General features: G+C 38.6%; 1 protein-coding gene across 1 annotated transcript; it reads left to right on the forward strand.

The window, feature by feature from the left end:
* The first annotated feature begins 4,591 nt into the window (after nucleotides 1-4,591).
* Nucleotides 4,592-15,645, forward strand: LOC149839793 (U-box domain-containing protein 33-like). The gene is made up of 8 exons (XM_090002827.1): nucleotides 4,592-4,954; nucleotides 9,171-9,289; nucleotides 10,180-10,289; nucleotides 11,327-11,783; nucleotides 11,866-11,970; nucleotides 12,044-12,574; nucleotides 13,830-14,512; nucleotides 15,317-15,645. Exons 1-7 carry the CDS (start codon nucleotides 4,609-4,611, stop codon nucleotides 14,508-14,510), a joined length of 2,349 nt encoding a protein of 782 aa, XP_089858953.1. The 5' UTR covers nucleotides 4,592-4,608; the 3' UTR covers nucleotides 14,511-14,512; nucleotides 15,317-15,645.
* The last annotated feature ends 402 nt before the right edge of the window (nucleotides 15,646-16,047 follow it).

Genomic DNA, 16,047 nt, shown 5'->3' on the forward strand with positions numbered 1-16,047 from the left:
TTGCCTCGCCCTGTTTGGACCGAAAATGAAAGACATGAAACGGGGATAGAGGCGAGAATGAAGGTTAAAATCAAAACCCGTGCAAGGATGGACTTACACTTTTCCTCACCCCGCCCATCTTCGTCTCCAATCTCCGCCTTGCCCCCATCCCCGATCCTTCTTTAAAGATGGCAGTGGACCAAGGGAAAACGAGCCTCGCGTTTGTATCAGGAATGGAGGTTAAAATCAAGACCTGTGCCTGAATAAAGGTGGGAATGGAGGATAGGATTTTGAGAAGGGGGCGGGGTGGCTCCACCCCGCCATCCCTTATTTTCGTCTCTTTGATAGTGACAAAATTGATAGACCTTTGATATAGAAATACGTTGTGAGTCAGTAAGGTGTTCTCTTTTTCTTCTAGACTAAGTACGAACATGAGGTGGCACATTTATTAGTGACTCAGTACACGTGAGTATGCGTTGGTCACGTGGTAAGAAATTCCATGAAACGAACCTTCATTATTTAAGACAAGATTAAGAAAAATTTAAGAAAAAAATAAGTTGGGATTATACTCTCTATATCTTCAACTTGTTTTGAATTGAACCATGATCAAGATGGATCTGTCTGTCTGTCTCTTCCCTTTTTTTTTTAATCTTTTGTGGGGAAGGCAGGCAAGGGGTGGCCATGTAGTTACCTCATTTGAAGAAGACCATAACAGCATTCAACATCATTACTCAAGCCCAATTTGCAAGATCTCTTTCCTTTCCAAAATCGTTTAGATTTGTTTGCCATCAAACTTAGGGTGCACTCACTTACCCAGAAAAACGCGATAAGCTGGAATTATAATGGAAGAACCTGCCTTCTGATCCGTTGATATGGAAAAGTCGTCACATCCAAACACCACCTCAGGATGCATTTACCTTCGATTATAGAAACTGGGTACGATTTGCGTTTATAGTTTTGGGATTCAAGGATCTCATATTGAGGGTTTCTGCACCCGGTGATACTAAGACTTCCATTCCTCAACCAACAGCGACTCTACATCAGTGGTAAGAGTCGTCAGTGCACGTTTTCCTGTGGTGGGACGTTGCAGGTTCGAAAGTCGTTGAATAATAACTGGTGTGGGTCTGACTAACCCCAGCTTGCCTTTCAGAAAAAAAAAATGACTTCCTTTCCTCGATCCAAAGAGATTTCTTGTGCAGTGGCCACAAGTCCTTGAAGTTTTGGGTTTTTTTTTTTTTGGAGATGCCCTTGTTTGTCTAAGGGCCAGACTGCATAGTTCCAAAATTGTCATTGAAGTTCATGAACTTGGTCAAGTTTCATGTGATTAATACACGCATTAATTTATTTCATAAAAAGATATCTTAATCAAGGGGTTGTGATATCACAAGCTTCCTCGATGTATGTTAAAGTCTTTGATTTATGTGCCTTGGTCAGATATCAACATTAGGCAGCTTCACAGTGTTCCTATTTATTAGAAAAAATTACAAAAGCACATCTAACTTTTGTCCTATCTACAAACACATTCCTATTTTTTGAGACATTACAAATGCGGGCCCAGCTAACAAAACTATTCTCAAAAGTTAGGCTTCTGCTTGTAAATAGGTAAAAAGTTAGTGGTGCTTTTGTAAAAATTTTAATTTTTTACTTTGAATTTTATCTGAAAAAAAAAAAGAGAAGCAATTAGTCTAAAAATTCATTCAGAATTGGATCCATATGTACCAGATTCTACGCCCCATATTATATATAGGGGGTGAAATGAAACCGCTCATCCCAATCCAATATAATATTATTTGGGCATTCAACTTAAAATAGAGGCAAATTATGTAGAGATCCAGTGTTCGTTTAACTGCTCGCTTATATGACACAACCTAATCACGCGACAGGTTTCTTAGTGGGGTCCGCATTCTGTTGCTTTGGAGCCCATAGAATGCTGTCAAGTGATTGGGGTAGCGTCACATAGGCTAGCAGTTAAGCTATCACCTCTCGCATGAGTCCCCCTTCTCACTCAAGATATAGGAGGCAAAAGTAGTTGCTTAGCTTATTTTGTAGGAGCTGTTAGTCCAGGTCACCACTCACCATGTGTCAGGACGTTGCAAGTTCAAAACCCAATGGTATGTTGTGTAACTGGTGTTGGGTCTTACCAACCCCACAAACAAAACTTCTCTCCTCCATCCCCATTGCCTTAGTCCTCATTAGGGGTGTCAACTGGTCGGGTTTGGTTCGGACTCAGGTGAAACCAGACTTGGATCAGATTTTTGGGTATGCTATCGGGTTCCAACCCAGGTCTAATGGGGTTCACTATAAGAAGAATGATCATACCCGACCCGATAAAAACTACATGAACTATACCCAGTAAAACCATATTTTTTATCATTTTTACATTGAAAATTTGTGGCTCTTAATCGGAACTCGGGTTGGGTCCGAGTCTGGAATAAAATTTTGTCCATGTATTAATCAAACCTTCGGGTCTGGACTCAAGTTTTAATCGGATCTTCTTATTTATCACCATACCTGGACCCTATAGGGTTTGGTTTTTGGTCGGGTAAAGGTAAACCATGCCTGTTGACACCCCTAGTTCTGATGCTTGCAAACAAAAGAGTTAATACTCCTCACAAAGATAGATGAAGTGATTGCAAACATATTGTTTGTTTAGAGAATGCTGTGAAAGGTTTCATTCACCTAATCCATGTCCAGCAGACCCAGCTGTTTACAAGAAGGTGTCCAGAAGAAACAAAGTTAGAAAACTGCCTTACATAAAAACAAATTAAACCGAGACCAAGAAAGTCATCTGGGCTTGGTCTGGGCCAGCATCGACCTTGACCCATGGTCCAAAACAAGGCATCAGAAACCATCCAAAGCAGTCAAACCTACAAGACCACAACCACACGGCTCATGTTGGCTCATATACAAACTTGGACCATCAACCATGCTCACGGTCCAGATTGACGGCCAGTGGGGACCACTTCTAACATGGATCCCACGAGATCCAGCCCACCCAGGGCACAAGGGCAATTTCATAATTTCAAGTCGTAAACCCCCACCAATTCTAGATTTTAGAAAGTGAATAGAGGGCTTTCCGCAATTTCTTCACTCCCCCGTTCACAACTGGAGCCTCTCATCATCACTGTATGAAGGGCGGTTACCTAATTTCAAATTATTAATCAGCCAGTTCTAAATTTCTAAGCCCACCAGGGGCTTGCCTGAAATTTTCCACGTGCTTCACAATTTATGAATCTCAAAGAACAGGATCTGGAACGAATCACCAACCAAAGTAACCGTGTTTACTTTACCCTAATTCAATAAGCCCATCTGGAGCTGATAGCAAAATGATCCGATCCAGTTTGTGGGTTTGCTATGGATCCGATTACTGGATCAGATTACATTCAAAACCACAACCAAGATACCTGCAGTTATTCGTTTTACCAGATTTGAAACCATTTCAATTCCAAGAACTTTACTATAAGGATGGCAGTGGATCGGGAAAAAAATTTAAAACTCTTAAATCAAGAACGTACTATAGTGGCTTAGTAACATAATAGACACATTCATATAAGTCAAACTTTTGGTACTAACAAAAGTTTTGAAGTATGGAGTAAATTTTACTTTTTATTTTTTTATTTTTTATTTTTTATTTTTAGAAAAATTAGTGTCACATGTACCAAAAACTCATCATGAAAAAATCCGTATTCTTGTTCTTGAAAAAAATGACATAAGTTCAACTCACAAGTTCGAAAAGTATAGGACAATTTTTTTAATCAATAAAAATTATTTTTGATAATTTAATAATAAATATGCATGTTATTTATACAAAAAATATTTTTTATGTTATAAATTTTTATTAAAGTAGTGTTGTATGTGTCCGTGTTCATGCCAGCCTGTCGAACACGTCCGTTCATGTCATAAAACGACACACTTCCCAAAATGTCATGTCCATGTGAGGTAGCATGGAAAACACTTTTATATATATAAATTGACTGGACCTACTCAATAGTTTTGTGCCTACACCCATTTATTTATTCATCGATTCATTTATAATTAATCAACCATTTATTAATTGAGTCAAGTTAAACAAATTTTTTTGTGCGGAAAATAAAGAGAGACTTTGCTTCGATTGGGAAGGGAAAAAATAAATTGAGTTTTTTGGTGCTCTCTCTTACTTTGTAAGCAAGGGATTGTTCCCATGAAAGAGCAAGCCGGATCCATAGAGCAAATGCAGTATCTGTTTGAGAGAAACCCATTTATGGAATTGTCTTCTATGACAATGGAAATTATAGGAAGTGCGGACAAGAATGCATGTAAACGGGGCGGGATGGAGGACATGAAACGGGGCGGGATAGAGGTTAAAATCCATCCACGTGCGGGAATAAAAGTTCGGATTTTGAGACGGGGCGGGATGGAGACCTTGTCCCCCGCCCCTGCCTCGGTCCATTGCCATCCTTGCCCTCACCTCCCTCGTCGCAGTTATGTAATTTCAAGAAACCATTCTTCTAAATCCAAATAAACAAAAAAAATCAAGGGGCTCAGTGAAATTTCCCTCCGCCCCTCGGTCTGAAACCGGTTGGCCGGCAACCCCAACTATAAAAACGGCTCCCCCCGGAAGACCGACGTTCCCATACCGCGCCTCTCGCCATGAAGCTCCTCAGCCCCCTGCCGGTCGGCGACCAGCACTCGAGATTCCGGCCTCCGGAGAGATCCTCCGCCGATCTCCGCCGCGTCTTCGACGAAGTTCAGGCGTCGTCGTTGCCTTCGTGCTTCTCCTCCTCGGCTTCTTCTTATTCTTCTTCGTCTACTCACCACCGGCCGGAAGTGATTCCGGAGGAGTTGCCGGAGGTCCGTCCGGATAGAGTCTACGTGGCGGCCGGAAGGTCGATGGAGAAGATAGCCAGCTTGCTCCAGTGGACTTTCCGGCAGTTTCCGGGCCGCGACGTCGCTCTTCTCCACGTCCACCGGCCGTCGTCCAAGATCCCGACTCTGCGTACGTCCTCCCTCTGCGCAAAGTCTCCTTGCTTTTTTCTTTTTTTCTTTTTCTTTTTCTTTTTTGTCTTTTTTAATTTTTTTTCTTTATTATTTCAAGTAATTCTAGAGTTTCTTTGCGTTGAAATGTGTTGCCTGAGTTATGGGTCTGAGAGTTCTTTTGCTTTCTTTTCCTTCTTTTTTGAACTTCTATGTGTGATGTTAAGCTGAATGTGAGAGTTTTACGGTATTTCTTGAGGATTTTGTAGTGATTAGGATGGTTTGCTTTATTTTTAATTTTTTTGCAGATTTGTTGTGAAATTGTATTTTTTGCTTTCTGCAAAATGTAGGGTTTTCTCGGCTTACAGAGATGTTGAGTGTTTAGGTGTTGCTCTTCTTTTTCTCTTCTATTTCCCAACATTTGAAATTTGATGTTTAGCATTTTCTTTCTCTCTTTTCTTATTTGGCTTTGGATACTGGAGAATTTCATGGTTTTCCTAGCTTTTTGGTGTCTTTGTTGAGAAAAGTGTTCTGTTGATGTTAGAAAGAGGATTTCTGTCCTCATCGTTCATTTAAGTGATTTTTAAAAATTTCAGACTTCGTCAGTTTTGCTTTTTTCTTCCATAGTTTTGGTTTTTTTTTTTTTGTATTCATTACTTTAGGTGAAAATGCGGAATCCGCCTGAATTTTGTTGATTCAGAAGGAATGCATCACTTTCTTTCCATTTTCATTCTAATTTAGTGAGTTTTCTTTGTGATTCTATTTTTTTCTTCATAAGATCAGACATTTTCCGAATATAGGGATTTTTTCTATTTGGTTTTGGGTCGATCATTTTGGAAGATTATTTCCTTAATCATCGTTGTTGCCCTGATCATCAGATAGTTTTAACTCAGATTTCACAAGATCGTGACCGTCGGTTTTCTATCCAGATAATCAGAACTTATTTAATAAATGAATATGTAATTGTTTTATGGTACTATTTTCGCTTCTCCTCCTCATCCTTACTTTTAGCAAAAAAGGGTGGGGAAAGAACAAAGTTGTTAAAAGTGGGGTTGGGACTAGGGTTGGGAGGAGGGGAAGGAAGGAAAAAAAAGAAAGGGTTGCCGACAATCTCCATTTCTTACATCTGGGTTCATTTGAGAAATATTTGGAAAAAAAAGAAAAAGTGGAATAAAAATTTTATTGAAAAAAAAGTTGGATGTCCCTAAATTTGACTTTTTCCCAGATAAATGAGCTAAAACTGGCTAAAAAGTTCAGATTAAAGTTTTTTGATGTTTGCTAGAAACATAGAGAATTGCTTGGGTCCCACTGTTTTCGACGAAGTTTTTCCTTCTTCCAAAGGGGATATTTTCATTCCTCTAAATTGTTGGGTTTTACGATATAGAAACCTCATTTGTTGTTATTGATTCAGTTTTCCATCACTTTGCTATATAACAAGCATCGGCAACATTTTTTGAAAATATTGTGATTTTATCGTGATATTTTTAAAAGCCAAAAGTTCTTCCAAAAAGCGTGATATGTTCATATTTTGATCTATTCTGAAAGTATTATGCTCTTATTACATTATTGACATGCTAAAAATGCCTTTTTATGTGCTTATATTTGTTGTTTTTTTCATTTAGAATATATTTATTACATTTTTGTTTTTATTTATGCCAATATTTTCCTGAATTCTTTTTAGAGAAATATTTTCCTGAAATTTATATCTTGTATATTTTTATTTTTTATATATCCCATATTTTCCTGATTTTTCCTTGTGTGTATGTGTTTCTGTATGTTGAAAGTCATCAAGATCTCATGACATTGTTATGATCTTTTGGCATTAGAAAAAATTGCCTTTCTTTTTTCTTTTATGTTCATAGTCTTGTGTGAGTTATTTGATGTTTCTGGCCTTAATGCGCCTATAGCAACATAGCATTCATATTATGTCCCTCGTGCTTTTCATATTCACCATTATATTGGTCGATGATTTAGTTATGTATTTGGTTACTGTGGTCACTGACTTAGGCTTGCGTATTTGGAAGTGTTCATCATGACATTGCTCATGGTATGCTGTATCTTTCTTAGCTTCATATGTGTTTACATTTGCCTCATGCAAATTTGGTTGTCAAAGGTCAAGGGCACTTGGCTGAGCCTAGGCGGTGAGCCTCTAAAAAGCCTAGGTGGTACCCCAAATAAAAAAAAATTAAAAACATACAAAATATGTAAACAACAACAAACAACAACAACAACAACTACGCCTTCATCCCAAAACAATTGGGGTCAGCGATATGAACCAAAAAAGAAATTCATTTCGGGTCTTCCACATGAATCCTTTTCCTCCAATCATTTTTATCCAATGCCATGTCCTCGGTGAGGTTCAAAGCATTCATATCCTTTCCTATCATCTCCATCCAAGTCTTCCTAGGCCTACCCCGACCTCTTTTAACTAACATATTTTCCCATTTCTCCAACCTTCTAACTGGAGCATCACTAGGCCTTCGCCGAATATGTCCAAACCACCGTAAACGATTCTCTTGCATCTTATTTTCAATGGGTGCAACACCTACCTTCTTACGTATCTCCTCGTTCTGAATCTTATCTTTTATTGTATTTTCACACATCCATCTAAGCATCCGCATCTCAGCTACACTCATTTTTTTAATATGATATCTTTTGGCAGCCCAACATTCCGTACCATATAGTAAAGCAGGTCTAATAGTCGTCCTATAAAACTTTCCCTTCAACCGCAATGGCATTCTACGATCGCACAGCACTCCAGTTGCACTTTTCCATTTCATCCACCCAACCTTTATCCTATGATTTACATCTCCATCAATTTCTCCATACTTTTGAATGATGGATCCCAAATATTTGAAATAATCATTCACCGGTATTTCTTGCTCACCAAGCTTCACTACACTCCCATCACTACTTCGTTGCTTACTAAACCGACATTCCATATATTCAGTTTTACTCTTACTCAACTTAAAACCTCTAGCTTCCAATGTCTGTCTCCATAATTCTAACTTAGCATTAACCCCAGCTCTAGACTCATCAATCAAAACAATATCATCAGCAAACAACATACACCACGGTACATTTTCTTGAATTGATCTCGTAAGCTCATCCATCACTATCGCTAATAGGAAAGGGCTTAAAGCAGATCCTTGATGTAACCCAACCGTTATCGGAAAATTGGTTGTCACCCCTCCACAAGTGCGGACATTGGTTACTACTCCTTCATACATATCTTTAATTATACTAATGTACTTGAGAGAAAATATGTAAACAAACTACTAAAATTAATAATAAACATGGATACAACATAAAATCAATCCACAATAAGCAATAGACAAATAATATGTTGTCGAACACTATAAAGCAATTATATTATATAAAAACAGTCAAATAGATAACTCATACCCTTATAGATTATATACTTATAGATCATATATGAATTAAGTACACAGATATGTATATATATATAAACACAATATTATAAATTTATAATATATGTTTATGATATATTAATATATATAATTATATACAATTACACAAAAAACATATATATGTGTGTACAACTGCGCATCCGATCGAAAGACTACCTCGGCTAGGCCACCTAAGCAGCGCGCGGTGCTTAGGCTCCGCCTTTGACAACTAAGCGGAGGGGTTAAAGAAAGAGGAAGAAGAAAAAATAAGGTCAAAAAGAAAAGCAAAAGAAAATGAGAGAATAAGAAAATAAAATTTTTGCAGCGAGAAGAAGCAAAAAAAAAAGAAAGAAAGAAAAGAGGCAAAAATTTTTAAAAACATGACAACTATGTCCCTGCAACTTAGGCACTGACAGCCTAGGTAAAAAAATATAGCCCTACCACGTAGGCCCATAAGCCTAAGCGATGGCCCTACGCCTAGCCAGCCTAGGCGCAACTTTTGACAACTAAGCATGCAACATATTTTTTTGTTACATAATTTGGCTGTATTATATTTCATATTGTCTTTTTTTGGAGTTTTAATTTTGTTGTTGTTATTCTTAGCTTAGTATATGTAGGCTTATTTTACATTTATGTCATGCATACACATTTTCTTTTATATGCTATGTTGCTAGGATGTATTATTTTCATAGTTCTTTTTAGGAGTTCTAATTTGGTTGCTATTCTTCAAATTTTGAAAAAGTTTATGAGCAATTGACATGTATTTCATCCAAATTCAAAAAATTGGTTGTCTCCTTGTTTTTTTATTTGTTTGTTTGTTTATTGCAGTGGGTAATCTTCCTGCAAGCCAAGCAAATCCGGATGCACTCTTAGCTCATAGAAGAGAAGAAAGAGAACAAATGAAGAAAACTGTCTGCAATTACTTGAATATTTGCATAAGAGCCAAGGTGCAGGATTTAAATTTCTACTGATCATTTTCTGAATCAATACTTTTACAATATATGATATTAAAAGAAGAATCTAAGAAATATACATGCTTTTAGTGCAAATGGTAGTGTAAACCTTTTCATTGGTTTATATACTTAAGGAGAATATTTAATTGTGTGTCAGTATCTGCTGGTTCTATTGGCCTGAAGTTAGCTATAGTTGAAGCTGCATGGTTTTGGGTTTTGGCATACCGAATTGAATTTTTCTTACTGGTGTCGGACTTAATGGAAGGGCCACAAGAGTTGCACAATTTTGTGAATAATTCCACATACTCTTGTTACCTTGTACAGAGGGCAAAGCTTTGGTTTTTTTTTTCCTGGGTAGGGGGGGGCGGGCAGTTGAACTTTGCAGGTGAGACTGGGTCTCCATTCTAATCATTTTAAATTTATTAAGCATATTATACCTTCTAGCATGCTTGGGAGACTGGCGTCTACAACTTTGTTAATTATTTCAGTTCGTCCCTCAATTTTTTCTTAATTATTTTAGTTGCACAATGAGCTTCTTCTCGAATCCTTCCTACATTCTAGCATATACTGTTCTGTCTAACAGCTTATGGTAGTCCATACTACATATTAAAGGATATCAGCCTTTTTCTCTGTTATCAGAGAACATATCTCCCTTCTCTTTTTTGTTTTTTTCATTGTTTCACATTACAATATAAGTGGTTGTTTGGTCATTACTAGACAATACAGTATTTTTTAATACCTGATTTTGCGGCCAAGAATTTTGTTGAATAAAGTAGAAAACTTCTGTAAAAGAGCCAAAATAATTTTTAATGTCTTCTATTGCCGTATTCCTCTTTTCCATTCTTCCTTTTGTGGGTCATATTATAAAACTCAACAGTTTGCAGGTGCAAGCCACTGCAATTGTCGCTGAAGCAACACAAGTTCAATGTGGCATAGTAGATCTGGTGGTTAAATATGGTATTAAGACACTTATAATGGGAGGAGCTGCAGATGGGTATGTTCTTTCAACAGCTTTAAGATGATTACTTTCCTCCTAAACAAATTCCCGTTCTCTCTGAGGCAAGGTATTTGATTAGTACTTTAAATCCTGGATTAAATTGAGTGGCTGAAGCACTTGTAATTAGGGCTGGTAAATTAGCCTAATGAACCAGACAGAGGTTGTTCATGCTCAGCCCATGTACTTCTAGAGCCAGTTTGGATTCAGATTCTGGCACAAGGCCAAGCTGAGCCGAACTCGAGCTTGTGATGAGTTTGAGCTGGCTTGTAAAAAAATTTCATTGTGTTATCAGTGGGGTTAATGGGATTCAAACGTGCACCTTATTCTTGCATGTCATGCCATGTACCCTAACCAACCATCCAGAACTGTTTTTTGTTACATATACTACACTAAAATTCTATATATCCATCTACACAAGCTCATACAAGCCAAGCTGAGCCGAGCACCTCTGTTCTTGCTTGACTCATTTAAGCTAAACAAGCTGCTCATGGCTCGCTCATCCAGCCTATTTGACAAATGCAGATGAGCTTCATGCAAGCTAAACTGAGTCAAGCCACGAGATGCTCAGTTCCTTTACCAGCCCTACCTGGATTCATCATTGACCAATGAGTCAGGAAAAGTGGCATGAAGCTGGACCCAGCTGAGCCTAGCAATTCTGAACAAAAATTCATTCCGACTCTACAAAGGCAATTCTAGTCTGAATTAGATTTGCTTGCTTAAGTTATGAGGTAAGAGTCATAATTACCAGGCTCTCTAATTTGGTTGCCAGTATGATGCCCATGTCTCCAGGCACCCTGCAACCTATGACCTGACAGCTGCTATTGAATTTGAACTTCTTAACCATTCTGCTATTTTTTTTCCTAACCTCTAAAAAAACGATCGGACAACATTCTAACAAGTAACCTCATGCTATTTTTGTGATGGAAAATGATATATTATTGGATGATTTTCTAGACTAGTATAATGAATTTTCTGAATTTAAAGGTTTGCCATGAATCATTGAGCTTATTAATATCCTTAACCTTTTTAAACAGTTGGTTGAAAGCAAATGTTGGCTCTAGAAAATTACAGTATGTTGTGAAGCATGCTCCTCCCGTCTGTGAGATTCGGTTCATATTCAAAGGGAAACACATCTGGACAAGAGAAGCAACTAAAAATTTTGAAGCACCATTTCCTCAATTCCCTGATCCTGATAGAAGCACAAATGGAGAAAGGTTGAGATCAAGATCATTTACATGTCAAAAAGGAATGACTGGTTTTGATCTAAGTTATATTGGATCCAAAACTTCCAAATCAGAACCAAGTATTAGCACCAGAATTGAAGCACACAATGACCAAATGAGTAATTTAAAACTAGTTAAGCAAGTAGTAGAAAAAATTGATTCATTTGTTCTGCAATCTTCGTATTTTTCTGCTGGTGCTTCAAATGGTGAAATGGATGCTGGGATTTCTCTTTCTTCCTTGTCTGGACTCGCATCAGCTTCTAATACAGTAGGTGTTCTTGAATCCAAATCTCTGATGGCTTTCTTGTCTGAGCATTGAACAATCACACATTCACTCTAATTATTTGCAGGAGGAATATATAGAAATGGAGCTCTTGTATGATAAGATTATGGAAGCAAAAACTGATGCAGATAAATGCAGATGTGAAGCACATGTAGAAGAAGCAAATACTGATGTATGTTTTTCTCTTAGTTTTCCTTGTTCTGGCTGTGCTTATCGCAAGTATAATTTTCTATATATTTTCTCTGGTGAAGGAAACAGAGATGTACCACGCAAGGGAGAGGGAGCTACAAGAACAAGCAGAGGATGCACTAATAAAAACAGAAATTGAACTAGGAAAACTTCTGAAGCACCGTGAACATATCACTGGGGAGCTGCAGAAAACTCTCAGAACAATAGCCCTCCTGGAAAGGCAACCTGGTGACTCAGCACAGCTCCAGAGTGAAGCAAACCAACAACGGGCGTCACTTCAGTCTTCTCTAGCTGATGTTAGACACCAAATAAACAGCACCAGGAAACTGAGAGATGAGGCCATACAGACAATTCAACTTTGGCGAGATTCTGGTGATTCTAATGCATTGTCAGGCTCAGAGCTGAATGATTTTTCAGAATACACTCTTCTTGACCTTCAGACAGCAACTTGCAGCTTCTCAGAGTGCTTCAAACTTGGTCAAGGAGGGTATGGATGTGTTTACAAAGGAGAGATTGCTGGTAGAACTATGGCTATTAAGAAGTTTCACCGTGAGGACATGCATAGCATATCAGAATTTCAGCAAGAGGTGAGGCTTGGTCCTTGATGAGCATATGAATGTCATATTACCAAACTTGATTTGGCATTTCTCAAATTTCAAACTAACTGCCCTTTATTCATTTCATTTTTAAAATGTTCTAAAATTTTAATGATACTTCTATTGTTAAGTTACTTAAATGTATAGTGTTCCAGCCACAAGTAACTTAGTTATCAACAACAGTTTCCCCGTATCTGTGTTTATAATTCCTGTTTTTCGCTCTTCACTTTGTGTTGTTTTATCTTCAAAGGTCTATGTTCATGTGAACATTTTCTAGCTATTATTTTCAGAATGAATGTCTGAATTGGCCCTAGCTCAGAAACTTGGGTTGATCATGTTGCTGAATCAATATGTTCAGCTTAAGTGCTTTGGTTGGATGAACTCTACAATAGGCATCAGTAGAACTATTTCTTTCCATAAAATTTATCTCCAAGAAAGAAGGACAATCACTTGATATAACCCAGTGATAGCAGGTTTTGTGTTGCATGGGTTCATCAGCTGCCTTATTTAATAGGAAAAACAAAAGGATAGTAGGGAACAAAGGCAAAAGAGCTCATAATACACGAATGTTGGTCCTCCACTCTATGTTTTCTGTTTGAGGGGTGAGAAACGCAGTTATTTGATGTTTCAGTTGTTGCACGATTAGATGTTATATACAACAACAACAACTACGCCTTCATCCCAAAACAATTGGGGTTGGCGATATGAACCAAAAAAGAAAATCATTCTGGGTCTTCCACATGAATCCTTCTCCAATCATTTCTATCCAATGCCATGTCATCGGTGAGGTTCAAAGCATTCATATCCTTTCTGTCAATAAACATTCTGTATGCTGTATTGACCATTCAATGTGAACTTGTCCATGAATGCATCAAACCTAGGCTCCGGAACTGTTCAGAAGATATGTTTTCTTCCCTATATTCTTCCGAAGTGACGTAATACACCATACATGCTTTTGTCAATAAACAGGATTCTTGGTACGGGAACCACGGTCACCATATTGTGCTTATTAATTCTTTTGTCTGAATCAGTATTTGTCTGATAAATAATGGTTCCTGAGTTGAATCTGACAGGAAAACCAATTCGGTAACTGAGAGCAGAGTAGCAGTTAGCAGCATGATGACTTACTGATCAACCTTCTTGCCTGTTTTTTTGAAACCATCAATGTCATGCTACTGACCTTATCTTGACTAGAATTATGCCTTGTATAGTTTTCCTTTGTTTGATCTCTCTGTTTATAATTCAGGTTAAAGTTCTCAGCAAGCTTCGCCATCCAAACCTGGTCACACTCTTGGGAGCCTGCCCTGAAGCCTTGTCTCTTGTCTATGAATACCTGCCTAATGGAAGCCTCCAACATCACCTTGGCCACTCCTCGAACACCACCCCACTGACATGGAAACTGAGAATCCAAATTGCTGCTCACATTGCCTCAGCCCTTCTGTTCCTCCATTCATCTAAGCCTGAAAGGATAGTACATGGTGACCTCAAGCCTGAAAACATCCTTCTCGACTCTGATTTCAAATGCAAGATCGGGGACTTTGGCATTTCTCGTCTCTTACCAGAACAAAACACTGAATCTGCACTCATCTTCCGGAATACGGAACCAAAAGGTTCATTCACATATATGGCCCCAGAGTCTCTGAGAACCGGGAATCCGACACCCGCATCAGATGTGTATGCATTTGGGATTGTGGTTCTGCAGCTGGTCACTGGCAGACCACCTTTGGGTTTGGCGAAGGAGGTTCGCCATGCAGCAACCAGCAGGAAGTTGGAGGAAGTTCTGGATGCATCAGCCGGTGAGTGGCCTATGCGTTCAGCAAGAAAGATGATAGAGTTGGGACTCAGGTGCTGTGAGGCGAACATGAGAGACCGATTGGAGCTGTCCCTAGAGGTAGTACAGGAGTTGGAGCGGATGATCCCACATTAAAGGTAAGAATATCTTAGCAGCATTGTTTCACTCACTGAAAGGACAGATATCTTAACAAAGTGCATACCTACACTCGGATCAGCGGGGTGTACCAATTTGGAAACCAATGATCTAGACACTAGGTAATGTATAAAATAGTCCTGCCAACATAGGTCTCAAACACATGGATACAAAGCACTCACCGAGTGGATTTGAATCACATCCCCATTGGAGCTTTACCTTGAACAGATGAACACCTTGTACTGATTGAAGTATCAAAGATGTCTTTCTGCTCCAAAGGGGTTTGGCGAAGTGGGATGGGCCCTAAGCCGCTTGGCAGGTGGTCTAGGTTCAAATCCCATGGGCGTCACCCCTTGCGCTAGCCTAAGTGTGTCAACTCCCCGAAGGCAAAGGGGAGTTTTACTCTATCAGGACAGCGACCGTAAGTATGGCAGACAAAGCCAAACTGACTAGGTCTCTGATCTTGGGGGTGGTTTTTCTGTGTAAATATCAAAAAAATCGAAGATGTCTTCACAACTATATACTAGGTAATTTTGTAGGGTAAAGGAGTCTGATCAGTTGGCTGCTAGCCAGCATCACCCAGATTTCTATGATAGAAATCTGGTTGAGCATCACAGTTGGACTATAACTAGTGCACGTTACCTTCTGTTGGGATGTTGCCAGTTCGATTTCCGATGGTATCGCCGTATAACTGGTAGGGTCTGCCTAACCCCAGCTTGCTATAAAAAAAATGGGGATTTTTGGAGCACTTGTTTGAATTCCATTTTTTCTTTAAATTTATGTCAGCACTCGTTTCAAATTAACAGGAAAACATGCAGTACATGAAAGTGGCATCAGGAGTTACTGTGAATGCAAGCCTTTGTGCAGTTTCTTAGCTGGTTGTGGACGATGAGTTTCATCCCTGGGCAACCTAAAGCAATAACATTTGGCTTCTGCTCCAATCCTACACTCAAAAGTCTCCATCATATATATAGCACGTATGTTAATGCATAGCAGGGTTATCCATTAATTACTGAGACATTTACAAGAATTAGTTGAGGCGTGCATATCTTTACTGCCTCTTCATGCATTTGTACATATTAATTGCACTTGATTATGTACATCTCTTATGATAATGTATGATGATATTTTTGCTTTGGTGGTGCTCTTTTTTACAGCTTGCGGTGTGCATGGCTCTTAGTTTTTTATAACAAAGATTATATTACTTCTGATCTTGATGAAATAATATGATATATATAGGTCGAACGCTCAACGCCCAGCCACTGTAGCATGTGAATAAACTAGCAACCCGAAGCCCACGGAGTTTTACGCTGCCAGGACAGTTATCCTAAGTACTGTAGGCAAAGCCAGCACGTCTAGGTCTCTGATCTTGGGGCGGTTTCCTCCGTGTAAATATAAAAAAAAAAAAAAGTAACCCCTTCAGCTGATGGAATGTTTTATGGAGGTCAAAATGTGTAGCACCATCCCAGGTTTATTTCTTGATTAATTGTTAGGATCATCCGCCGTGGTCTTTTTTTTTTTTCAACAAAAAGAAATG

Source organism: Nuphar pumila, chromosome 4 (genome assembly GCF_984573655.1).
Source record: "Nuphar pumila chromosome 4, dmNupPumi1.hap1.1, whole genome shotgun sequence".
Classification (NCBI taxonomy): Eukaryota; Viridiplantae; Streptophyta; class Magnoliopsida; order Nymphaeales; family Nymphaeaceae; genus Nuphar; species Nuphar pumila.